This window comes from Phyllostomus hastatus, unplaced genomic scaffold (genome assembly GCF_019186645.2).
Source record: "Phyllostomus hastatus isolate PE091 unplaced genomic scaffold, TTU_PhHast_1.1 phas_scaffold_46, whole genome shotgun sequence".
Lineage (NCBI taxonomy): Eukaryota > Metazoa > Chordata > Mammalia > Chiroptera > Phyllostomidae > Phyllostomus > Phyllostomus hastatus.
The window spans coordinates 43,065,134-43,091,743 of record NW_025334032.1 but is presented as its reverse complement, the minus strand read 5'-3'; the positions used below and the strand labels follow the sequence as shown (position 1 = coordinate 43,091,743).

Sequence of the window (26,610 nt, the reverse complement as noted above, 5' to 3'; positions counted from 1 at the left end):
GTTTCCTTAACAACCCACATCTGATTGGTGAGATCTAAGTCACATGTCTGTACCTTGGCAACACGGAATTCTGGGAAATGTAGTTTTCTAGGTGCTGCCCTGAGGCAGCAGCATGCACAATGTCCAGGAACTTACTACCCAATGGAGAAAGCACTGAACGCTTGACTTGGCGTGGTGAACGCTCAGTTCAGTGTACCCATGATGTGTTGTGGAACTGTGCACCTGAAACCTGCGTAATTTTGTAAACCAGTGTCACCCCGACAAATTCAGTAAAAAAATAAAAAGAGTATTTAGGTAGACATGAATGACAGATGCCCACTGTAATTAACATTCTTGATTCCATCTTCAATGAACTCAGTCCCTGAACAGCGAACGCTGAAATAATAATACACAAAGTCAGGAGCCAGAGACTGGCGGAGGCTTGATCTGAAATGTTCCCTATGAACAGTGATTACGCGGGAACCTGTGCTGGTACCTTCAGGGGAGGATCAGGGGTCAACCTGCTTTCGGGTGCAGTCAGATGTTTGCAGGACCCTCTTCACTCAGGACAACTCTGACGGATTATTTGAGCTCATTGCAGGGGGCTGCTGCTTGAGAGCCGCGTTCCCAGTGTGTGAGATCCGCACTGGACGGGCCGTCTAACGACGAGCGTCTTTGCTGATTCCTCGAGGTCCTCAAACAGCGTACTCCCCGCTGAGCCAGGCACAGCGAGGAGTCTTTTCCGGCGCGTGTTCGGGCCCCGCCCCCCCGGGGCGGTGTTCCGCGTGCCGGCGTCAGCGCTGTCTGTCTTCTCTGCCTCTGGGATTCACCTCCCTGCACCTGAGTCTCCAGGGGGCCGACCGCCGTGAGTCATTCTCTCGCATCTTCCAAAGCAGCTTTAGGGAAGCGGGCCCCCCGGCAGGTCCCGGTGGGAGGCTGTTTGGATCCTTTCAGTAGGACTAGAGAATGTGCCTCCTATTGCTCAACTTCCCTTTCAGTGGGTCCTCTTCCTTGTTACCGAATATGACGGTTTTTGGTTGCAATGCAACAGATGATGATCGAGTCGTCATTAAAGCAAGTCTTCTACAGGGACAAAATCCCGCTGGCATAATGAGGATCAGATACAAAAAAAAATAAACACATACATAAAATAAAAACCGCAGTGGAAATATCAGGACAGAGCTTCACGGCCCGTTAAACAGATTCCTACTCTTTAATACGGTCAGCTTAACCAAAAACATATGTTTTGACCACCCTAGGAATATCCTATTATATTTAGAAATAGTAATTCTATTAACTTACACACACACACGCACACACTCATATATATGGTTCGGATATGAATATATATAGTGTTATTTCTAAATAATTTTAAAATACATTATCTTATTTCATTCTTATATAATGCATTGTCCGCCCAAAAGTGTTGCGTGGGCTGAATGCAGGCTGCAAATAAAGACCCCCCCTCCCCCCCTTTCCGCACAGGGAAAGGCCAAGTGAGCATTCAGCAAGAAGGCACCATCTGTAATAAGCCAAGAAGGGAGGTCTCCCCATAAACCAATCTTGATGGCACCTTGCCCTTGGACTTCCAGCCTCCGGAACTGGGAGAAAATACATTTGCTGGTTAAGCAACCCCCCCCCGCCCCGCCCCCAGTCTGTGCTCTTTTGTTATGGCGGCCCCAGAGGACCAATACAGCCCCTATGAGGAGACAGCGCTAATCGCTCCATCTTACAAGTAAGGAAAGAGGCCCAGGAGAGGTGTAATGATTTGCCCAAGGTCAAAAAGCAGACAGCGGCATAATTTCCAGCAGACTCGGTGGCGACAGGACCAGGCAAAATACATGGGGGAAGGTTTGAAAAGAAGTGCAAAGGCAAGAATGTTTCGGACGCAGAGCTCCAGTGTGCAGCCACGCAGCAGGGTTGCTCGTCCCGCGGTGGTGCTGCGGGGTTACAGACGCGGAGAGAAGCAACCTGGTAGGGACATCGCGTGGCCCAGGAGAGGCAGACATGAGTTTTCATCGGTCCTTTGAGGCCAGACGACCTTGGGAGCCGACTTAGGTAGAATTTTCCAGCTGGGCCTGGAACAGGAGTCAGGGAGCAGCTGGGAAATCAGCTTTGCAGCGGCAGGAACAGGAAAGGCCTGCCGTCTGCACGGGGCGTGCTTGTGGCCTGATCTCAGAATTTATTGCCCCCGCCAGGGAGTGCAGTTTCCTTCGGATGTGAAAGGCACCAGGACTGCCGTTTTCCCAGTGCGGCCCGGGTCCAGTGGGGCAGGTCTGGGAAACGGAGCGGCAGCCGGGTGGCAAGGGCCTCCCTCTGAGATCTGGACCCAGCCTCCCGTGGCACTCACCGCACGGGCTTCCTCTCAGCCCTCTTCACGCAGCAGCTCCAGGGACCCTCCCACCCGGTCCTGGCCAGCACCTCCCTCTGCCTGTCGTGGTCACTCTGGGGCGGTGACTCCGCAACGTTTCCCCCCTTCTTCCTTCCCCTGAACCTTGACCTTGTGCAGCCCTCCGGCACACGCCTCTGCCACTTGGGAGCAGGCTGTCCAGGCAGGCTGCGGCCTGGAGTGTCCTCGGCCGCCTGCAGCCCTGTCGGAGCCTCGGCGTAGAGAGCGTTAGCTCGGAGCTGCACGTGGCAGAAAACGCTCCCAGCGAGTGGCGTGAACAAAATAAAAGCTTGTTTCCCTCCCTGGAGCGCGGTGGGGAGGGAGAGGATGGTGGGAGGGCAGGGCTGGTGACCTAAGTGTGCAGCCCTCAGGGACTGTACTGCTGGGTCACCGTCATAGCAGGCCGCGGACACTCGGCCATCGTGTTCACGTCCCAGCAGCGGGGAGGAGCAGGGACACGCAGAACCATGTCCTCCTCATAAGGATGTGTGTCAGAAATCACCAAACCACCCCCACAGGCAGGCCACGGCTGTCACACGACCAGACCCAGGTACAAGGAGCGCCGAGAAACGTGACCCTTACTCCACGAGACAGCAGGTTAGGGCTCAGTCTCTAAGCGTCTTTCTCCTTCTCTGTCACGCTGGATGTGCATTAGAACGCAAGGAATTCTAGATACGACCGTCTGAGTGAGCGGGAAATACATTTCTACTTGTTTGAGACATCCGAGAACCATAGAGAGACCCGGGCTCCCAGCTCGCGGACACACCTTCCCGGGACTCCCTGGCGGCCTCCCTAACCACTCGGTCTGCAATCACCATCGCTCTCTGCAACCTCCTCTCGTCCTTCCAGCACTTTCTGCAGAATCCCATCATTCATTCGTTACTTGTTTCACGCCTACCTCCTCCCCGGGGCTGTGGGGGGGCGCTGTGGGAGGAGCTATGGAAGGAGCTGTGGCCCCAGTCGGTGAAAGGGGTGCTCCACACGGTGGTTGGCGCAGGCAGGCTGGTCGCTACACGACAGCTCTCAGGAAAGCGGTGCTGACCGAGAAGCCCCACTGTCTGGAGAGCACGTCTCCCACAGCGGGAGCCGGGGTCCCTAGACACACTAGGGCCGGAAGGGCGGCCTGGGTGCCTCCCCCTCCCCCGGATGCTTTAAGCTTTTGTCATCTACTGCTTATGGCTTCAGCTACGGCTGGTCTCTGGTTTCAAGCTCTGGCACAACCTCTGATTTGAATGTTGGGTCACTCGCAGCTGTCGCTTGGTCTGCAAAGGGGCCAGGCAGGGCTGCGGTCAAGACCACGGCACAGCTGCAGGCTCCCTGAGGCGTCACCGGGGTGCCTGGGAGTCCCCCCAGACCCTGCAGACCGGACTTCCGACTGCAGACGGCAGTCCTCTTCCCAGCAGCTTTTACTCAGACGCAAAGACCACGTTTCTAACTGAGTTTTCTTTTTTTCTACTCATCCCCCATCCCCTCACTGCCCTGGAGCCCCCACATTTCTGTCACTGGTTAACCCCCAAATGGAAAATAATTTAAATAATTCACTGAATAGGTTCTTATCTACAGGTAACCTTTAGGTCTTTCACCTTCTGCTCTGACATGTTCTAAAGGTGATTTTCTGCCTCCTATTCTCAGTTGTGTGTGTGTGTGTGTGTGTTTTTTTATATTACTGGCCTTAATTTCTAAAGGATATTTAGCTCAATGCCCTGTTCTGTCTCCATGGGATCATTCCGTGAGAGCTTGGGTGGAAAGGACGACCGTGACATTGATAGTTTGTGTCTGTGCTTTGCATACATTTGTGTGTGGACAGAACTGATGTTTGGTGATGACGACACTCGTAGCTTTCGCGTGCTGAGTGCCACCCCCCCCCCCCCGCCACTATGCCGGGTGTCACGGGAGGCTGTTTGCATAATGCGAGAATGAAATGCACTTAGCCCACGCAAAGCAGTCTGCGCTGCAGGCCGCTCCAAGTTCTAAGGGATGAGTTGTCGGAACGGCGCAGTAACGGGAAATCATTTCAATTTGAAATTTTAAAAAGTTACCATTTTCATTTGGGTAGCACTCATCAAATGAATACAGAGCAACTAAGCATACACACACACACACAAAGAGATTGAAAAAAAATTTAAAGCTGTGATACAGTGCACAGAATTGGAGAGTTGAGAACATCTCATTTTTTCATTTGTGTACGAGTATTTTTTTTATTTATAATTTCCCTTCTATGAAAAAATGTTTGGAGACTTGACCCCTTCCTTCACACAACCAGGGGCATTTTGTTTTACAGCAGAAATGGAAAGAGACCGGCACGGCAGTCCTCGTGCCCTGCCGGTCCCCCCGCTGGTCCCGTTCGCAGCTCCCGGTGGCTCCGACACAGGCCTCCCCCGCCCCGATCTGTGGGTTCAGCTCTGCGGCTGTTAGGTCCGTCCTGCCTGCAGGAAGGAAGAGCGCCAACAGCATCAGTACGCCCGGGCCCTGCAGTTTAGCACATTTGACCAAAGATCCCCAGTTGGGACCTGGTAGCATCCTTAGTGACTTCCGAGTAGCCCTGTGGACCCCCAAACTGCAGTGTTCCCACCTCATTCTCACCCACACCTTACACAGGACTTCAAGTCTGCCAGGATCTCCACCTCCGAGTTCAGGCAGACTGTCCAGCATAGTACCCGGGGGTCTTGCCTTGAATGCCCCCCGATACCTTGCAGCTGCCTGGACACACCTCGCCTAATCACCATCTCCCTGCCGGATGCCTGAGCCGTGCCTCTGTCAGAAGTTTCCCAGCATGGCTTTCTTCTCTCACACTCGGGAAATCAAGCCCAGTGAGCACACGCAACATGTTGACGTTCCGTGGCTAGAAAGCCGGACACTAGAGAAAAAAGTTACCAAGAATTATTTCTGCAAGAATTAATGTAAAGCGTCCAAAACATTCTAGATCTCCTTCACCTATGTGTTTTATTATAGCAATGTTCCCCCCATACATATAGATAACTTTTAAAAGATGTTACACACACAAGAAACAATTCCTTCCTTAAAAACACTGATTGTCGGTTGAGGAGGAGACTTTGAAGTCCACCCTGAGCTGCAGGTGTCCACACCTACACCCAAAGGCTCGGCGAAGAGAGCGAGGAAAAAAACCCAACCTGCAGACTGACTAGGGGTCTGCTTTTTCTTGATCTCTGTTTGAGAGAGGACGGAAGGATGAACCATCATTGCTTTTTTCTAGTGACCTTCCCGTCGAGAATCACTGGAGGTTCAGGATCACTGGGGACCTCTCCCTGGAAACTCCCCACAAAAACCACCAACTGCTCAATATGGGGATTTAGAGTGAGCCGTGCCTTCCACCACGGGGCAATGTAAATGCAGGGGAACACCTGCCGGGTTCGGGAACAACTCTGGTCCCAGGCACCGACCGTGGCTGACTCACAGCCGTCCTCAGAAGCCCCCTGGGGACCTGGGGCTGGCCAGCCTCCACGGCAGAACCGGCGAGGGTGGCGAGATCCTTTTCTTGGCGTCTGTTACAGACATCAAGCCAAGTCACAGCCCCTTGCTTCCCCACCTGCTCCTAGAATGTCATATACTCATCGCCGACTCCCGCCGTATGCAGCGCCAGCAAGCCACAGAGGCAGAACTTGTGCTTCAAGAGTTTCAGTTTTAGCAGGATGTATTCAAATCACCTGACTGTTAACTTTGAACTTCCTTCCAACATAAGGGTTCAGAGAAGTGTAATAGCGCAAAAAATCTGAACATATTTCAGCATCCAGGAGCTAAAAATCTAAAATTCTCACAAACCCTTTCTTCCTTTAGCACAGACCTTTCAAAGTCAGGATACGAAGAAGTCAGATGCTTCTTCTCTGGTTGCATATGGGCTTTCAACTTCTCAAGTATTCCCAGTAGTTTAAAAAAACCTCAGAAAAAATAGTGATGTGAAGGATTGGAGTTTTCTAACCGTCTGTGTCGTATACTGACTTCCCTTTCCAGCTTTACATAAATACGGGGCAGGCAAGTGGCAAGAGGTCCACACAGAGAATACACTTGGCTGAAATAATGGGCTTTGCCTGGCAGGGAGGTCAGAGGCGCTGAGGAGGCGGCTGAGTGGCTCGGTGACAATGAACGAGCCATGAACATGCCTCCCCTCCACAGCGGTGCGTGTGTGTGGGAGCAGCAGACTGTGAAAATCACAACTCAAGGTCAAGGACCTAGTGCGATGTGTCCACGTGGGTTAACGTGAGGAGCAGGGCCCGAGGCCAGCTTTGGGAACGGAGGGGAAGGCGAGTTCTCTGAAGGCCAGGCAGGATACACGCGAGGTGAGGTGCTGGGGGGCAAAACTCGGGCGTGGGCGTGGCTGGCACCGGAAAAAAGACTGAGTTCATTCACAGCGTAGGATTAGGGACAAGAAAATACTCCTCCTCCACTCGCAGAACAGAGGGGCTCAGTTTCCCTGGGTTTTGGTAGACATCCTTAAGGACATTCTAAATATGAAATTTATGAAATGGGAGAGTCCCTGCATCAGGGGTCTCAAGACCGCCGCGGTTCACTGATTCGCCAGGACTCAGTATATGGTGACCCGGCCACTTTACTCCAGGGAAAGGATTGCCAAACCCAGTCGGCAGAAGGAAAATGCACCTGGGAAGAAGGTGGCAGGGGTTGAGGGGAAGCCAGCCACAGCCCCCGAGACTCCTCTCCCAGCGGGGCCCCACCGGACACGCTGAAGTCCCCCAGCAACGAACTGAGACAGCACGTTCAGCGCTGTCACCCCAGAAAGCATCACAGACCCAGCGTCCGGGGTCTTCACTGGGGAAGGTCGTGGAGACACCCTCTGCACAGCATGGGCCAGAGTTCCAGACTCCCAGAAAGAAAACAAGTGTGTGGCATAAACCACCCTGTTTCTACAAATGGTTTGGGGGCAGAAAGCCACTTTTATCATTCTGGGAGTTTTATTATCAGTGTGGGGCACTGTTTTCCCGATGCCAGCCCAGGGTGGACCTTTCCAGCAGGGACTTCTAAGGATGGAGGTCCCAGGCCTGTTCACCCTTCCACCCAGCTGCTATGGCCCCTTCCCCCTTTCATTTCCAGTCTGGACAAGTGGGCTTTGTATGCCAATGGGTATCTAGAAACTTTCCTGTAATTGAGAATGGAGATGAGGAAAAGAAGGTAATCGGGACATGTCTAATGTGTCCCAACAGGGCACTGGCCCAACTCCAAGTAGCATGTGATCCCCCAAAGGCTGAAAGCTCTCACCTGTACGCCCATGTACAGCTGGGGACAGCTTCCTCGGGATGAGTGTGAAGAGATGCAAAGTTGAACCTGGGCTCTGCAGTGACCTGATGCCCACCGTGGAATGTCAGAGATGTGACTTCAGCAGTGAGCTTCTGGGTGAGTCAGAGGAGGCCAGGGAGAGAGGAGAGTGGACTGGACTCCTCTACCAAGAGAATGCCCAGGTTTCCCCAGCCCCTCGCCCCTTCCTCAGAGGGTGGTTGTCTAGATGCTGTGGACAGCGCAGTGGGATAGTAACTGCCTCAACTACCCAAAGAATCCCAATAATTTTTGGATGTCTTTGTCCAGGGACTATGGAAGGGCGTCTTGTTTTTCATTTTCCTTGGCAGGGTGAGCTCTAGATCCTCAGGACCCAGTGGTCTCTGGTGCCCCTTCAGGTGCCCCTGCCAAGGAGGTTCAGTGAGCTTGTCTGCCACATGCACGTGGGACAGGCAGCTGTGAACACAGCGGCCACCTTGTCCTGCAGGTTAGACACTGGGTGCCTACAGGTGGGCTGAAGACAGAGGCCTGGAGGCAGTGGATGAAGTTATGGGGACCTGCACCTTCACTTCACCTGCAGCGCCGTGACCTTGACTCGCATCGGAGCCACAACGACTAGCTCTCACCTGGTCGACCAGTTGGCAGTCTCACCCTTCTCTAAGAAATTACTTATTTACCTGCAGCCTGCACGGTCTTTACATTCAACGCATCTGAAACCCTCGAAGACTGCTGTTGTCTCCTGGAGGGTGTTCCCACTCACCAGCCTGGCGCCGAGCCTTCTACCATCTGTCCTCGGCCTGCATGTCCCCTTGGGTTTCGTCCTTTACACCATTTTATCGATTCACACTTTAAACCCTGGTAACTGGTGTATAGTATGTATTTTTTCCCATGGAAATTTCTTCAAAAATATCGTATCATATGGAGTCAGGATGTCGCAATTCAATTAGAATTCTTTTTTTTTTTTTTGCACCCACTATGTGCTAGGTTCTTTCCTGGCCACTCAAAGGAACTGAACTATGTATGACCCTCCGTGATGGATGGCGTCATTCATAGTCTCCTTCTGAAAAACATATCCAACTGGGGTCCTCAGTGTGCCATACCTGCAGCATGCTCCATCCACGGCAGCAACTGCCTTCGGGAGTGGGGTGCTAACCTTGCACACCCCTCGTAAGGACGCGTCTGAGTGCGACGCTTGTCTCCTCGGGTTAACTCCCCTTTTCTACCCCTTACCTGCCTACAAGGCCTGTCCAGAAAGAAGTCCAGCCTTTGTTAATATAACGAGAATGGTTTGTGTGGCATCAATGTAACCTGGCAGCCAAGGGGAGTGGACTGGAATGCGCATGTGTGAACAGTGAGGACTTCACTGTACTAGTCAGTGGGGGCGGTAGATGCCATTGAGTGAGCAGGTGTACTGTGTGGCCGTCACATTCAAAACGACTGAGTAGAGCAATGAATCTGCATCAGGCTTTGCGTTAAGCTGGAACATTCCTCCACAGGAACTGTTCAGATGATCCAGAAGGCTGCGGCTATGGGCAACTGGTGACTGGCAGCTTCATCACGGCAACACACCTGCTCGTGCATCACATTTTGATGTTTTGTCAAAACATCAAATCACGCAGGTGACTGCCCCTCTACTGCCTAGATCTGGGGCCCGGTTACTTTTGGGTTTTCCCAAAACTAAAATCACCTTTGAAAGAGTAGAGATTTCAGACCGTCACTGAGATTCAGGAAAATACAACAGGGCAGCTGATAGGGACCGGGAGAACTGTGTGAGGTCCCCAGGTACCTACTTTGAAGGGGACCGAGGCATCATGGTCCTGTGGACAATGTTTCTTGTATCTTCTTCAACAAATGTCTCTATTTTTCATATTACATGGCTGGACACCTTCTCGACAGACCTCGTATGTACACACACCTTTAGTTAAAGCATTTCCTCATAAAATAATTTATTCCTCTTCCCTCTTCTTAGAGGAGTGGCATGAAGAATAATTACTTGCAGGCAAGCAGATGGAAACTTAACCTTCATCCTAGCTTCCTCCTCCTCTGCAGAAATATAATGAGCATGTCTTCCCCAGCTGACCACTTCCTACCTGAGTAAGTGCTGACAAAGCCTCCTCTCACTACCGCCATTAGGTTCTCGGTGGGAACCGTCACAGGGTAGAAGACATTTAGTGAAAAACTGCTGAACTTTCTTTTGAGGTCGATAATATTACTCAGATAAATAACAGCTTCGGTTTCCTTCTGTACAATCTTGGTACTTGGCAGGCTAGAATTTGGATCAAAAAGCATTAAGAGAAAAAGGAGAATACTCTATAATGCTAAAGACTACCATTCATAATGAAGAGATAAAAGTGGCATAAATTTCAAAATGTAACCTTTTAAATTTCATAATGCAGAAACTACAAAGAGGAGAGAAAACATGAACATGGAGACTTTAATACATTGCTCTCAATCCAGCAAAATCAAGATAGCGAAAAATTAATAAAGATATAAGGTAGATCTCATAGTATAGATCAAACTCTGTGTACCATTAACAGAAAATATACCACCTTTACAAGTGCACACTGAATATTCACAGAAGTGATAGTTTAGGCCACAAAGACCTCAATAATCCAAAGAATAAAAATAACACAACCAGCATTCTCTGCCTGCATGAAATAAAACCATACATTAATTTAAAACAATCAAAATGAAATAGGTCCTCTCTTCTGGAAATTGAACACACACACGTAAACATGCACACACACAATTAAATGAGCTCTCAAAGAAGAAAAGCAAAATTTAAAATCTAATTAGATGTTAATTAAATATCTAATTCCTAAAACTAGTAAACCAAGGAAAAATGAAATGAAAAACTTTGATAACATTAAAAATTAATAATAAGACAAACAACAGTAAAATTAAGAAATGGAAAAGACAGTTTTTTTTGAAAAAAATCAACAAAGAAAAATACTAATCAGAGAAAAAAAAGAGAAGGCATAAATATAGGTAATTAGAATGAACAATTATTGTTAATTAGTAAATGTCAAAACAGAGGACTAGCATCTCATGGGAATAACTCAGCCATGTTGTTTAGGCACCGCATTACATATCTAACAGATGCTGCTCTGTCCGACATCACCACAGACGTGAATTCTTCCTCTTAAGTCTGAAGCACTTGGTAGCGTCCTTGGTACTTGTTTGCGTTTCAGGTTGGTTTTTATTTTATTGACTCCACAAGATTACAAACTTCATGAGGGTAGAAAGTGGTTAGTATACATCTTTGTATCATTTGCAACGCAGCAGGCATCCAATAAACAGTTGCTTTATTGAATAAACTGTGGCTGCCTGGAAGATAGCATTTAAGTTTTAAACTCATCTAAAGATCTGTCCATTTTTCACTACTGGGCTCTACTCTAATTTGGCAGGGACGGTCCCTTATTAGTGCTGTACTCTCAAAGCTTCAGCTGGCACATAGGCACTCACTGCATGGCTGTAGGAAATTAACTGAATGATCATAATGCAAAGCAGCAAGGGCTCATCCATGGAAGACAAGAGCCAGCTATCCGGTTCTACGCCAGGTGTTCTTGACCTCTTTTGGCTTATGTACACAGCATCTAAAAAAACAAAATTAAGCAGATTACTGGACCCTGTGAGTTCTACTTTTATAATTTCAAAAATCCCTGGCTGTGAAAGCAGCAAAGGTGTGTGGTGACAGTCTATTTAAGGTCAGGATCCACACAATCTGAACCTGAAAGCCCCCGAGGGCGATTACGTATGGATGCCTTGCCAACCTTCAATTCTTATGCATTGTGCTGTAACAGCAACCCCTCGGCCATTTATCGCCTGTGATCTTAAGAACCCAGCGAGGTCTGTTAGAGGAACTACCAGTTAAATGCGTACACTGGAATCGAGAGCATCAACCGTTACCGCCTGAAACCGCTTCAGCAGCCGTTGGAAGGCAGCAGTCACAGGAGCCCACAAGGTCGCACGTGGAAAGTAAACACCGGCAGCTTTAAGGATGCCGAGGCCTCTTCCGCCCCCTCCCCCCACCCCCGAATGGGCTTCGGTTCTAGCTTTGACCCCTCCGACTGCGGGAAGACCCGGCGTGGGGTAAAATGCCGCTGCCAAACGCGGCACGTGAGGTCACGCTCCAGACGACCACGCTAGGCTGCTGGTTTTCAGTGCAAATCAATGAACTACAAACCGTCCCCAGGCCAGGGTCCCAGACCACCTGACGGCAGAACGGTAAAGGGAGAGCATACACGCCGGGAACGGGGACCCGGGGGAACCGGAGTTGCCCGGTGGATGTAGGGCAGAGGAGGCGGGTCTTCGTGGCGAAACACCGCCCCGCCCCTGCTCGTCGCTGATTGGCGGAGGCGGTAGGCCGGAGACAGGGGCGGGCCCGCGCGAGGCCCAGTCTCCGCCAGTCGGCGCGGTCCCTCCGCCCGGTGGGTGTGTCCCGGGGGCGGGTGCGCGCGCGCGCTCTCCTCAAGGAGAACCGGAAGGGAGGCGGGGCCGCGGGGGCGCGCGCCCCCGGAACGCGCGCAGCAGCGCAGGCGGCGCGGATCGCACACAGCCGCTCCGCCACCGGAACGGGGTCCCGGGTGTGCGTGCGGAAGAGGGCTCGGGGGACTCGGCCGCGATGAACACGGTGCTGTCGCGGGCGAACTCGCTGTTCGCCTTCTCGCTGAGCGTGATGGCGGCGCTAACCTTCGGCTGCTTCATCACCACCGCCTTCAAAGACCGGAGCGTCCCGGTGCGGCTGCACGTCTCCCGGATCATGCTGTGAGTGCGGCCGAGGCCCGGCCGGCGGAGTGGGGCGGCTGGTGCGGGCCGGGGCGGGGCAGGGCGGGGCGGAGGCTGGGCCGCCGCGGGTCCCCGGGTCCCCGTTCAGGGCGGCCTCGGTCCCCGGGGGCCCGCGTCCGGCGGGGCACCTGGCGGGCTTCCCCTCCAACTCCCACCCTTCCGCCACCAATTCCCGGGCTTGCTCTTAAATTTTAATTTTGAGTGTTCCTCGGGTCACTGCCTGCGCTTCCTTCCTGTTCCTCACTTCCCTCCGCCCACGCCCGGCCAATGAGGGAGCTACACAACAGCGCGCCGCGCCGCCGCCCCCCGCCGGGCCCCCGCCGCCCCGCGGGGTCCCCAGCCCCGCCGCGTTCCCCGCTCCCCGCGCCCCGAGCTCCGCGCCGCAGCGCTGCGGGGCCCCGGCCCCCGGACTTCGCCCTCTTTGACGTGTCCCCCGCAGCGCCCGTCTCGGCTGCTCGGTGGCTGGAATTCCTGGAGCCGCTTTGAACTTGGCCAGGGCGGTGCGGGTGCTCCGAGAGGAGCCGGCATCTGAGCTCCCCGGTGCGGTTCGGCGTTTATTTGTTACGAGCCAACCGCTTGAATAAATCTGCGAAAATGCCAAAAATAGAACTTTGGGATGACGTGGGCATTTCGCCCTTGCCTTTTTCTTTTCTTGATTATTTTATTCTCTAGCACTTTTTTCTTTGATATGTAGAGTTGTTGTTTTTTTTTCTGGTTCTCCTACCTTTCTTGTCTGTTTCCGCTTCTAACAAGTTCTCTCTCTTTCTCCAACCTTAGTTTTCATTATTTGTCAGAATCTCCATCACGCCGGTCATCTTAACAGTTACCGCATTCACCACTACCCCGCCCCGCCATCCCGCTTCTTCTTCTTCTTTTTTTTTTTTTTTTTTGCTCTGGTGATATTTGTTAGATAACTGTGTTTTAGGTTCAAAAATCAGACCCTGCGTGGAAGTGAGCCCTGCCCCTGCCAACTCGGGGGGTTTTGAAGAGCCTGGTGCATCGTAAACGCCGAACAGCTGTTAGGTCTTGTTAATTTTGAGTCAGTTTCTTACAATTCCGGGCCTTAATTTCCCTCTAAAATGGAAGTACACCCAACTTGGACACTTCGAGGTAACTGTGAAAAGACGTAGTGGCCATGACGCAGGCACACAGTAGGCACTCGGCGAATAGCAGTTGTGATTGTTTTTCTCGGTTTTCCACGCCGCCCCCTAGAACGGGCACTTTTTTGCACCCAGTCTACCCAGGCACGTGTCATCGAGCAGTGACACTTCTTTTGAGCAGTTTTTATCTCCCCTGGGCTTTGTTAGGGACTCTTTTGAGGTATGTGAAAGTAGCTGAAGACCGACTTTGATGTTGAATGTGAAAGTTTGCCCTGATTTCAGGGTTACAGGGTTCTCGCGTTTTCACGCTCTTCCTTGTGGAATCGCTGTTTCCCCTGTGCTACAGCTACATCCTGTCTGTCACTCCACCTAAAGAACCGTGTGGGTTTTGTACGCTGATATGTTTGCACGGTGGTAAAGCTTTTATCTTTACTTCTAGGAAAAACGTGGAAGACTTCACTGGACCTAGAGAAAGAAGTGATCTGGGATTCATAAACTTTGATGTGACGGCAGATATCCTTTAAGAAACGATTTCATTGCTGTTCTGTGGTTCGGTAATGATGCACATCTTGTAGGAGGACAGTCTGACTGTCAGCCAAGCCTTGGACATTTCTGGGCCTATGTTTTCACCAGTAAAATCGTATTAATACCTCCTCATTGATGTCTGGAGGAAACTTATTTGTAGATTCAGCACTTACTGTGAGAAGATACTCTAAATTCTTCACAGAAACAGTACGTAAATTGAAAGCTTCAGGGGAGTTTGAATGTATATTTTGGAAAGAGAGAATTAGATCATTTGGATTAAAGAAGGAAGAATGTTTAGTGCTCATCCAACCTGGATGGAGTATTTCTTATACAATCCCAAAGTACATCTCCATATTTCATGATAGAAACGTGGTTAAAGATTGAATTGCATCTGTTATGGTTTGGAAGGTCATTATCCTAATGACTATTGGTAAGTCATATTAAAAAAGAGGTATAATTTTGATTAATTTACAAAGAGAATAGTAATTATCTACCCTTTAAACTCCAAAGTGACTTTTTAAAAATCAGGTGCCTGTACTTGTATAGAAGGATTTCTGGCACCAAGAATTAACCAATCAGACACAACCTTATGCAAACTGACCAATGAGATGCAACTCTATTATATGACCTCTGTAGTTACAGTTCAGTGCAGGGCGTTTACACCAGATGGCTGTTGTCATTTTTTCATTTGACACTCTGACGGAAGAGAGGTCAGTGTTCTTGACTAAATAGTCAGGAATTGCATGTTTTTAAAATTCTTGCGGCACACGGGTCGAAAATCGCTGGCTTGGACGATTACAGCGAAATTGCCTGGTATCTCAGCTGCTGTGTATGTGCTGGGAGTCACCCAGTTCAGTCTGGTTTTCTTAAGGCCGCTATTAAAGCTTGGAACTCCACCTGCTCTTAGAGAGAACAGTCCTGAAATTTAAAAAAAAAAAAGCTGTTTTAGACTACTCAATCCTGAAATAGTGACTCTTAGTGGATGCACGTGAAGGTGTTGCTATCAGTATGTACAGGCATATAACAAATAACTTAACCATTTCCATGGAATGCTTAGTAAAATGCAGACATCGACACAGTTCATTTTGTAGTGACACCAGTCTTGTAATTTATTCTGCTGATTTTTATCTTTTTACATTAGTAAACCGATGAAACCAAATTAGTGTCCAGCTGTGTCTTCTGCCAAAGCATCTCATGGACTGAGAACTTTCGATCTCCGCTGGCACGTGCCCAAAGGCACCGCAGAGTTTATTATACTTGGTGTAATCACTGGGGCCTAGTGTGCGTTCGCGTATCGTCACATTTAAATTGTGGTGACTGGTCACTTTGGAACTTTAGTGGAATCCTGTGTGCTTGAAATACTAAATCCTCTCTACCTTTTACATATTTTTATTACTGGCTCAGTATGTTTCTGGGTTACCTCTCCTTTTTTTTTTTTTTTTTCTATTTTGGTTAGTATTGCTGTGAACACTTAAGAATAAGGAAGATCTATTTTATATTCCTTAATTTGTTTACATCTAGAGAATATATTTGATTGGAATGTCAAGCAGTTGTTTCTTTATTTATCAGCAGAATATTCAACAAAAAATAATGTAAGTATATATAAAGAGGAGTATTTTAGGAGATATGTAAAACCTTGTTCTTTATGAAAATATATAAACTTTAGATATTCAAAATGTCTGATCTGAGTAGTTAGTAAAAATCACAAGCCTATGGGGAGGAGAACCTACTGAGAAAATGCTGCCTCCTTTGGCCGCCTCTGTATTTTTTTCTCTGTCTGTCTCTATAGCTCTGTAGCCATGCGCTCTCCAGAATGGGCCGCATGCAAGGTGCCCCACAGGTGTCTAAGGAAAACGAGCTACTACTTCTTCTCTGAGGACCCCGAGCTGAGTTGCAGTTTTTTAGTTTGTTTGCCTTTGTACGTGACGTGAGGTTGCCGTGGCAGCCCAGCCTCCTCACCCGCCAGGCTGGACACCACACAGCCCCTTGGGTGTTTCTCAGTGGAAACTAAAGGGGAAAGACCTTAAGCTGTAAGCATGTGCCGGATGGAAGGGCATCAATTCTCAGACCCCACGTGGTGGGGGCGGGGCGGTTACATCCTTCCTAGAACACGCAGACACTCTGGAGGAGGGGAGCAGTTCTGTAGGGCAAGAGGTTGAGCGGGCTACACACCTCTCTGTATTCACTCCTTCCCATTGAGCTCTGTGCAAAGGTGTGCAGCATCTACCCAATGAAGTGGTATTACCACAGATATTATCCAATTTTAAGTAAACTAATCCTCACGAGATGGAAAAGAGAAAAGGATCCCCGCAAAGCCATCACAGATCGAAGACGATGCTAGTGGCCCAACCCAAGCGCAGGCGGGCAGCAGCAGGAACACGGCGGAGCTGATGCCTGCTCTTCTTGGGGCTGCGCAGCCCCATTGAAGGATTAAAAAGGGAAAACCTGGACAGATCCAATACAGAGTTGGCTGAGAAAACGCAACGTTAGTCAAGGAGGCTGAAACGCACGTGTACATGTACTATCAACAAGGGTATTCTTGAAGGATAATAGCAGTTTGTCTTACGTACATAATTTGTAAGGAAAGGTGCATGTTTGGGGGTTTGTGTTCAAAGTAGTATGTGATGGAAAACCTTTGAAGACCACTCCGAGTGGTGACACCAGGAAGGGTGTTGCTGACCTTTGGGTGCAGGAGGACATGGGAGGGGGCTTTGCCACCCACCTTAGGAGTCTTTGAGTTAAAATAGTCTCTCCACGGCTATGCTCAGGATGATAGACAGCAAGACATTTGAGTCAATAAAATTTGTGATCTGTGTTTATAACTCTGGTTACCCAAATATGTAATCAAAATCTGTAAAGGCAAATTTTGAATCATCTCTGAGACCACTTTATAATCCAGGTAAGTATTTATGGATACTGTATTTTGCCGGGTGTAACACGCTGCCATGTATAATGCTCACCCATGTTTGTGGACCAGACTTTCAGGAAAACAAAACTCTTTCATTTTAATTTTTTAATTCAATTTTTTATTTATTTAGAAACAAAACCGATTGTCATATTCCAGGGTATTATTTTGCATACAGATATTACTGCTTTCTAGAGTTATACTTTTAATATGTATGCATAAATAAAAGAATTAAAAACACTTATATAGATACCAAATTAGTACTACCCATGTACAATGTGCATCCTTATTTTTCTCTCAAAAATTTGGGCAAAAAAAGTACACATTATACATGGCAAAATATGATATAGAATATACATACATGTATGTATAACACGTGGTTTAAGCTGTTGTGATCGTGTCATGAAACCATGCTTACACAGTTAATATCTGTCTTGAGAAGTTTTCCTTATTTTGGAGTTGTATGGGATTTATCGGTATGAGGACTTAAGGTAGTCTTTTTAATCATAAATTAGTTCATCCGAGGTTTTATAATTAGAAGCTATTAAACTCTTAGTTTAAAATATATTAAAGCGCTATTAGTTTGTGGTAGAGATGGATTAGTCCAGGCTGATTTTCGGCTCTGGTTGTGGCTAGAGTAGGGGTGGAGATATTATGGAGGATGTTGCTGAAACAGAAACCCTGGGACGTAAAAGCAGAAGGTGACCGATTCTCTAACGAGTGAGTTCAAACAGCAGGGGGCGCCTGTGGCGCTCAGGCGAGCGTCTGCGTTCGTCTCGCCCAGGTCGGCCTCACGCCCGCCGTGGGCGCGGACCAGGGGTTGTTCGCAGCTCCAAAGGAGCCTGCTCCTGCACTTCCTTTGCCGTGTGCTCATTTTCCAGAGACGGCAAATTAGCCAGCCTTATCTGCTGGCTGTTTTTTTCAGTTCGGTGTAATTTTCAGCACTTCGGTCAGCTCACTGTACAGAACGTTTATTTTGAGCGTATCTTTTGTGCCAGATATTTTGTTAGGCCCTGGCATTATTGGGTTGAGTACGTTCTGCTCTTGAGGATCTACAAAGCATTAAAACAGAAAAAGCTGTTCTGAAGATAAGGGTGACAACTGGAGACACACAATGTCCTACAAGCCTCGGAGCAAACCATGCAAATAAATGCGTCCCTTTCCTGGTGACAGATACACCTAAGTTGCATTCGTGATTCTGGTTTGCCCCAGCCTGACTGGTAAGGTAATACAGGCTGGGATTGCACGGGTTGTTGCTTTGGTGGATGGACACGCAGGAAAAGGCACTTCTCTTCGCCGTGTCCTCGATTCCGTGTTCCTCCCTCGTGCTGTTTCTGTTCCGCGTGAGGAAGAGGCTGAGGTGCTGATCTGAACCCTCGCGCGGAAACACCTGGTCCACGTTTCCTCCCAGACGCGCTGGGCGGCCGGCCTCGCCGGCTGGTGGACGGGAGCTTAGGAGGAACGCAGTTCTTGGGGTTTACTGGTGACCACAACTGTGCTTTCTCTCCACTCTGTGTCCCGAATTTTCCAAACAGTTTATCTATGTCAAAATAGGAGCCGAAAGGAGGTGTCTGACTCTAGAAACTTGCCATAATAACACAGCGATGTGCCTGTATTTTGTTTTAATGTAAAGAAAAATATTAAAAAGGCTTCTTTTCTTCAGTGATTCCACGGTGATTTAAACACCTTGTCATGACACAGTCGGGCGGCAGGGACCTGCGTTCCCAGCGCGATGGCACTGTGTCCCTGCCTCTGTGCGGGGCCCGTCTGGGTTGGAGGGCCTCGGAGGTTTGTGGAGAAACGAGAGTTGAGTGTTCCCTTTTCGGGGAGTGGAGCTCCTTCTGCCGCTGCCCGGGCCTCGCCCTGGAGTGCGTGCAGGGCTAAAGCCGTGTAGAAAGCTTCGAGGACCCTAAGTAACAAGGTTGCTTTAGCAGAAGGAACGATAACCTTCTGAGATATATCTTCCTTTTCTCCGAGGAAAGTCTGCTCCCCCTTTCTTGTATCTGTCCAGTTGTTACCATTTTGTGCTTGAAGATTTGAGTCATTCCCCCCAGGGTGGGTTCATTGATGATAAACTGTTTGCTTACCAATACTTTTAATTTGAAGCGATGCAGATGCTCTTTCTGGTGAGTTTTCTCATGCGTTTTCGTCCCGATGTAGGCGCTGAACCAGGTTGTGCTTTGGGACAAGATTGTTCTGAGAGGTGATAATCCGAAGCTGCTGTTGAAGGATATGAAAACAAAATACTTTTTCTTTGATGATGGAAATGGTCTCAAGTGAGCAATTTTTTGTCGTTTGTTTCCGATTTAATGATGATGTGCAGGGACGGGGGGGGGGAAGGTGTGTCTTTATTTTTAAAGGAAACTAGTAGAGGGTGGGGAGAGGCAGGCTGGACCAGGAGCCCGGTGTTCACGCACCTCCGACCCGGAAGGTGGCGGCTCGGCCGCACGGGCAGAGGCGGGGTCCCCGCTCCGCCCAGGGTCTGCCTGGTCTGCGGTGCTGGTGCAGGACTCGGTGGGCGCAGGACTCGGTGGGTGCGGGACTCCTGGGCGCAGGCCCCTGGTCGGGCGGGGGGAGGCAGTGGGTGCTGGCCCGGTTGACACTGAGGTTCCCGGTTCCCCGTTTTGGTTCCCTTCCCCGAGCCTCAGTTTCCTCCTCACACAACGTGAGGGAACTAGGGTAAGGGACCTTTTGAGTCACGCTGAGTCTTTCCGGTCTGAAAGGCTTGTTCGGGCTCGCCCGTCCAGGTGATGGTAGGCAGCACGGGGCTTGGGAGCACGGTCTTCTAGCTCCCACCCGAGGCTGATCTTGTTCTCTCCACGTTCCACTCGTGGGAGCTCTTGAACCGAGGGAGCTTAGGGGGGTCAGTGCGGGGCGCCCCCCCCAGACAGGGGGACCCGAGACGACTTCTGTGGGCGGGTTAGGGTGCCCGTTAGGAAGAGCGGGTCGTGTGTGAACCTGCGGGCCGGCCCAGCGCTGGAGCTGAAACGCCCACGCCGAACCGCCCGCCCCTGCTGACGCCCGCGCTGCTGTCTCCTCTGCAGGGGGAACCGGAACGTCACTCTGACCCTGTCCTGGAACGTCGTGCCCAACGCTGGGATCCTACCTCTCGTGACGGGATCGGGACACGTCTCCGTTCCATTTCCAGACACATACGAGATAATGAAGAATTATTAAATTATTCTCAATTTGAAGCAGCATATTTTTATACTTAATGAATCGTATCTCCTTTATGTCCTCCTTTGAATCTCATTTGTTTTTGGCTGTTAACTTAATTTTCTGTGTAAGAAGTAACATCGAAAGGCATATTTGAAGGGAGAGGTTAATGTGCCGCTTCACCTCAGTGTTACCATCAAACCAGGAGAGGAGGCCCTCGGGGTGGAGCTTGGTAAGAAGAAGAGAACTACACCGTGGGGTCTGTGGGACGTTGGTATTCGAAGTGCTCCCTGACGTCCGCGGTTCCTGCGTGGACTGGGGCGTGGGCAGGGCGGGCGGGCGTCTGGCATCCCCGGGGGCTGGCGGAGGCAGGGCGGACGGCCCCGCGCCGTGCTCTGCGTCCACGCGGACCCACACGGGACGCGATTCGGGAGGGGACACGCTTCGATGTCATGTAGGTGCGTCTGCTGCCCGGAGACACTGGCGTGGGCGTTTGTGAGAAAGAACCCTGGCTCGCGAGTCGCCGGGAGTGACGGCGTTGCGTCCCCTGGGTCTCAGCAGGCCCCTAGCGCTCGCTTTCCCCGCAGGTGTCCAGCCGCTTCTCCACCCAGGCTGAACGCGTCTTTATGTGCAGTGAGTCTCCCCTCTGCCCGAAGTCTCTTCGGTGAACCCTTTGTCTCTCGTGCCCTGCCCCGGAGCGCCCTCCGGGAGGCGTCCCCGGCGGTCTGGCATCCGCACCGGGCGTCCGAAGTGTGCTGCGTGGTCCCCCTCGGAGCGGGGTCTGCCCTCGCGAGCGTGCCCACGGACGGCCGCTCTGGTCACTGTTCCCTCTGTCTGCAGGCCCGCATTTTAGTAGCCACCGGGGCGATGGGAATACTCACTGGCGTGCCTTCCCGCGTGCGAGCCCTCGCTGCACGGCGTCTCCAGTGGCCGGCGAGGCGGGCGCTGCGAACGGCCACTCCCGGCAGGCAGGCAGGCAAGGAGCTGAGCCCGGGCGGCCGGCGGCCGAGATGCTCGCAGGTCCCAGCGCGCGGGGAGGGGGCCAGCCCTGCAGCCCAGGCCTGGCTCGCACGGCCCTGTCCTGCACCTCGGGGCGCAGGCGGACCGAAGTTCACAAAGTTCAGGGCAGTTCTCCCTGCCTTCGGGTTCCCAGGCACCCGCTGCGCCGCCGCTGGCGGAGGCCGCCCTCCCGGGAGGAAGGGACTGATTCCCAGCGGCCCGCGCCGTGACAGAGGTCTCGTCTCCCTTCGTTCGCAGCATCAGTTAATGTTACTTATGTTAAAAGTGTAAGGATCCCAATGTCTGTAAAAGTAATCCGGAGGTCAGGCACATGATCATACGTGGTTTTTTTCTGGAGTGGGCAAGTGATGGCTCCCGAAGGCAGCACCCACACGGCAGTGACCCCCCACGCGCGGCCAGCGGCACCGCCGGCAGTGGCCGGGAGTCGTGAAGAACAGTTCGGGTTCCCGGCCGCCGCCGCGTGCTCCCTGTTTCTCGTGGGGCACAGCCCGGTCAGCTGCGTGCGTTTTCGCAGCGCATGTGCGCGCGGGCGCGCGAGCCCGTGTCCGCGGTGCGGGCAGCCGTGCGAGGGCCCGGGGAGGGGACTGGGTGTGGCGCCCCGCCCCTCCACTAACCTTCTCGGGGCCCCGCCTCCTCCACCTGAGACGTGACGGCCGCACTCGTGAACGGGAGCCGTGGCCGCACACGTGTAATTAATCCATGTGGGTCCGACTTCACTTCCGGTGGGTTTCACACCCAGAAAGTGGACCGCGCGTGGTCAGCGCGGGTAGACGCGGAAACTTCCAATCCGTGGGCATTGCCGCCCACAGCGGGGGGGGGGGGTTTGGGGGGGTGGGTGCGTGCTCCTGACGGAGGCGCAGCCGCAGCGGCGCAGGGCGGGGCCCGCAGTTCGGGCCTCAGGGCTGGGGGGTCTGGCCGCTCGCTGGAGGCCCGCGTTGAAGCGCGCAGAGCAATAATTGACCCGACGGGTCCACCCGCTGTTTGGGAATTTGGCGAGGACACGGGTTCTAGCCCAGCCAGCACGATGAACACGTCCCTTATTGTTTTTACGTACCTAAGGGAAGCTGCTCCGGACAGGGATGCGCCCACGTGGGAAAACGTACCCTAAGTCTCAGGAACTCGTTTTGGGTGTGAACGGCGTTGTTACTTTTCCGTGGTTCCACATGAAACACAAATTTGGCTTTGTTCACTCTGATAACCTCACCAACCTCAGCATCGCTGTTTTAAAGAACCAGAACTGAGTCTCCACGAAGGCCCAGTCTCTGAACTTACGGAAACCCAAGTGCGACGAGAGAACCGTGTGAGCCCACAGGTGAGAGAGGGACTGCGAGACTCGTCCCTAAAGTCCTTCTGGTTAGAAGGGAGTCGGTTTTAGCATGCAGTGCTCACACACACCCTTTTCTCCAGGAGTTTAACCTAAACAGAAAAGGTGTTTTTCAACACCCACCCACCCCCCCGCATCAATTACATTTGGTTCCTTTATGCTTAAAGGAAAGTAACAAAACTTCAGCATTTCCTCAGGGTTATTTTGGATTTTGTGTCTTGGAGTTGTTTTACAGCTCTCTGCGGGGCCTGGCCAGCCCCCCGACAGTGCTAGAGGTGGGCTGCAAGGTGGCAATGAGCTTTTTCCCTCTGCTGTTCAGCCACACTGGAAGAACGAGTTGCCTTGGGCCACACATTAAATACATTGTGACGTGTAATCACACTCAGAAAACTCTCATCATGTTTTAAGTAAATTTACGATTTTCTATTGGGCCGTGTTCACAGCCATCCCGGGCCGCATGCGGGCGGCAGGTTGGACACCCCTGGAAAGCTGTGGATCTTTGGGGTGTCGATTAGTGGAGGTATTCCCTCATAGCACTTTGAACGGGCACTGTAGGGGTCGGCGGGGGCAGCCACGGCCGTGAACTTGGGCGGCGGCCTGCCGCCGTCAGCCGAGAGCTCGAGCGTCTCTGTGAGCGCCAGGGGCTGGAGGGGCCATTTCAGAACGTTGCTGTGTGTGTGGATGCCGTCTGGGAAACTGTTCACTTCACAAACAGAGGCTGACAAGAAAACAATTCATGAAAGCACTGGAGATGTGTCTGAGGGTTTTCTTCATTGCAATAAAGAGCGTTTTTCTGATGAACAAGAACTTTATGAGTCCAAGCATGCATTTGGAAAGGTTTGCAGATTCATGCTTTTTGTGCGAAGCTGGTGAACTAAAAGAAACGGGATGAAACCAAGTCCAGTGAACTGAAGTCTTCTCTTTCTTGTTTTTTTAATGTTTTTTTTTGTGTGGGGTGGGTGGCGGAGGGTCATCACACCTGAAATCCCTCTCCGGGGTCTGTGCCCCTACACTAGCCAACCTATGAACTCTCTGCGAGCAGCCTTGTCAGAGGCCTCCTTGTGTCTCCCCCAGCGCCTGCACACCTACTAGGCGCCCAGTAAATACGGGTGTCGGAGGGCAGCCTTGTCTTTCTGATGGGGCCACACCACCGGGACAGCCCCTCATTGCGGTGGTGCCCCCTCGAGCTCCGGGTGCCCTTAGCTCTGCCCCCTCCTCTCTCCCTCCCTGCCGCTGCCGTCACCTGTTTGGCCGGGTCCAGGCACATGCAGCCCTTGCTCCCACCGCTGCTGAGCAGAGAGCCAGGGCCAGGGCCTGGCCGGGAAGAAAGACTGATACGCAAATGCTTTACTAAAAATAACGCCACAAAACCACCCCACAGCCAGACTTAAAAACTCTCAGGACGCCCCCTTAGCCCATGAGGAAAGGGGTCCGACCGACTGTGGAGGAAGTCTGTTTGCGAGACCCTTCCGCCTCTCGGGCCCAGCCGCTGGGCCGGCTGGCTGCGGTCACATCGGTCACCCGGGCCTGTTGGACGGCGGGCCCCCTGGGTTACGCAGTTGCACTTTTCCTCTCTTCCTCTCAGGGGACGCAGGCCGCCTCCCCGTGAGCTCGGGCACAAGGACACCGAGTCCCTCAGGTGGACGGAGCATCTGCTGAGATCGGAGGGTGTTTTTTTAATCCTAAGTATATTTTATCCGGAACAGTAGAACAGGGCAGGTCATTTTTTCTTTTTTTTTTTGGCTCTTGTTCTGTTTTCTCCCAGCCTGGGCAGCCCGATGTCCAAACGAGTCCACAGCCACTTCTCTTGCGCTCCTCCGGCCCTGTCTTTCCGGGCGAGGCGCTGCAGCGGGGATTCTGGGTCAAGGGCGAATGAGTTAGCCCCGGGAAGGGAAGGGAACCATGTCACCTGGATCGGGGGGCGTTGACTTAGACCATCAGCGTCCAGGCCACGCGGGAAGAAAGAGGCTTCTCCTCTGGGACCCTCCTGCCCCGGAGAGTAACGGAGGGGCTTTTCTTTCCGGAACAAGTCACCCACGCACATCCCGCTGGTCTGGCTGTGGCCACGGTGGGACATGGGCCTCTGGGAGTCGGGAGGCACCGATCAGTGGACGTTTGGGACAACAGAGTCCCTGCCTCTGTGGAGCCCAGAGCCCACTGCTGGGCGGGCGGGAAGGGCTGGGCCTGCCTGGCAAGGAGAGGGCGCAGAGGGTGGGGACGAGGGTCCCCCGTGTCCGGAGGACCCCACCCGAAGGCCTCGTGAACTTGGAGGGAACGGGCCCTTGTCAGGACTGACTTCGCCAGGGTGTGTGGGCCCCCACGGGATTATCTGGGGAGTCTCGGGCTTGGCCCGTCTCTGCGGCCTCTGCGGCTGCTCTAAGACCCCCGTCACCCCGCCCTGGGCGCAGAGACCAGCGGGGCCCTGGGACGGACGGGCCTCTGGCTCCCTTGGGATGAGAAGTCTGCAAAGGCCATCGTGTCCGGAGAGGCAGGTGGCTGCCGGCCTTGCTCTCAGCTCCGCACTTGGAGCCCAGCTGGACACGCCGCTCGTGGAAATGACACAGATTGCTGCAGCAGGTGGCATCCGTGTTGCAGAAGCTCGAGAAGACCCCGGTCCATTTCTCTCATTCCTGGACGGGCCGGTGTGGTGTGCCCCAAGGGCGCAGGGGCTGCCTCCGGGTGGGATCCCTCCGCCATCGGGGACCCTGGCCCCCACCCTCCGCGCTCGCTCAGCACGCGGGAGGTCGGACTCCCACCAGGGCTGCCAGTCCGTCCGTCCCCTCCAGCCGGCTGACGAGGGTCGGGGAGCTTCGCCTCAGCCTGAAATTCTGGAGATGCGCCGAGATTTCCGTGTGGACCCGCAGTTGATTCATCTTCATCGCCACGCAGTGAACCACCGTTTGGATAGTAACCCACGGCAGTCACGGCCTGCGTGAGGTGTCGGCCTGTCCTCTCGAAGGCGGCAGCCGCTGGACATCCCTGGACAGCCTGGTGCGCGTTCCCGTGTCTGGGAGAGAGAGACCTTCCGACGTGTTTGTCTCCTTGCACATCAAAGACTGGGAGGGAAAGAATCTCTAACACTCAGCACCCCAGATCTTCATCTCGTTAAAATGGTCTAAATCACAAATCACAACTAGACTTGGTTTTTGGCGTATTGTAATTATCATCAGTCTAGAGCACACACGGTTGAATTGCTTTAACAATCTGTCTGCACGTATGAATGGAACACAAATACCATCATGACTCCGTGCGCACAACCGTGCTCTAAGGAACACATTCTGAACGTTAAAAATTGTATCATTCCAGCCCCTGGCTGGCGTAGCTCAGTGGATGGAGCGCAGGCTGCGAACCAAAGTGTCGCAGGTTCGATTCCCAGTCAGGGCACATGCCTGGGTTGCAGGCCATGACCCCCAGCAACCGCACATTGATGTTTCTCTCTCTCTCTTTCTCCCTCCCTCCCCTCTCTAAAAATAAATAATCTTTTAAAAATTGTGTCATTCCTTTTCCTCCTTATAATCGTATTGATGTTCCTTTACCCCAACACACTTTTATTCCAATGACTTACAGTACAGTTAGTTCTATTTTCAAAAATCTCACATCGATAACTCCACCTCACTCTCTGATAAAAATGTGTGCATCCACTAGAACTGAGCTTTAAAATCTTTCCTGTGACCCCGGCATTCTAAGTGTTGACAAGTTACCATGGAGAAAGTTATTTCTATAGTTATCAACAGTACAAAATGATCCAACTACGTCTTGGAAATTTTGGCAGATAATTGCCAAATAATCATAACTCTCAATGAGATGGGGTCAGGTGTGGGGGGCGTAATCAATGGCGCTTTTGTTAAAGAGACTGGCACCCCCCTCTCTGTCTGTTCCCAGGCTGTGCCCCCCAGCACGGCAGGGCCCTGGAGGAGGACAGGGCCCTGGAGGAGGACAGGGCCCTGGAGGAGGAGAGGGGGGGAGAGGAGAGGGGGGGAGGGGGGAGAGGAGAGGGGGGCGGAGGAGGGGGTGGAGGAGGACAGGGGGACGGAGGAGGGGGTGGAGGAGGACAGGGGTATGGAGGAGGGCCTCGGGCTGGGGCACCAGGTCCCAGGTCAGGGGAGGAGGGCTCAGCGCTGACCCCTCTGAGCAGCGTGGCCTCAGGGCCAGCTCCCACATTCCCCCCTAACTGAGGACC

General features: G+C 52.1%; 1 protein-coding gene and 2 long non-coding RNA genes across 3 annotated transcripts; 1 reads left to right on the top strand and 2 right to left on the bottom strand.

Annotated features, from left to right (window-relative positions):
• Nucleotides 1–4,592: 4,592 nt before the first annotated feature.
• Nucleotides 4,593–5,970, bottom strand: LOC123807397. The gene is made up of 3 exons (XR_006783642.1): nt 5,916–5,970; nt 5,079–5,225; nt 4,593–4,794 (listed from the first exon to the last, which is right to left on the bottom strand). It is a non-coding gene; the product is annotated as an uncharacterized LOC123807397 (long non-coding RNA).
• A 4,056-nt stretch (nt 5,971–10,026) lies between these two features.
• LOC123807532 lies at nt 10,027–12,443 on the bottom strand. The gene is made up of 2 exons (XR_006783663.1): nt 12,305–12,443; nt 10,027–11,208 (listed from the first exon to the last, which is right to left on the bottom strand). It is a non-coding gene; the product is annotated as an uncharacterized LOC123807532 (long non-coding RNA).
• Nucleotides 12,095–20,124, top strand: SPCS3 (signal peptidase complex subunit 3). Its single transcript, XM_045821464.1, has 5 exons — nt 12,095–12,379; nt 13,940–14,013; nt 15,541–15,617; nt 19,091–19,206; nt 19,975–20,124. The coding sequence occupies exons 1-5, from the start codon at nt 12,237–12,239 to the stop codon at nt 20,105–20,107; spliced, it is 543 nt and encodes a 180-aa protein (XP_045677420.1). The 5' UTR covers nt 12,095–12,236; the 3' UTR covers nt 20,108–20,124.
• The last annotated feature ends 6,486 nt before the right edge of the window (nt 20,125–26,610 follow it).

Bases quoted from the DNA above. Each gene is read 5' to 3' on its own strand.
- SPCS3 (XM_045821464.1), top strand. From the start codon at position 12,237: ATGAACACGGTGCTGTCGCGGGCGAACTCGCTGTTCGCCTTCTCGCTG. The intron at 14,014-15,540 runs ATATCCTTTAAG...TAATTTGTTTAC, and splicing joins AAACTTTGATGTGACGGCAG to ATCTAGAGAATATATTTGAT. The intron at 19,207-19,974 runs GTGAGCAATTTT...TCTCCTCTGCAG, and splicing joins GATGATGGAAATGGTCTCAA to GGGGAACCGGAACGTCACTC.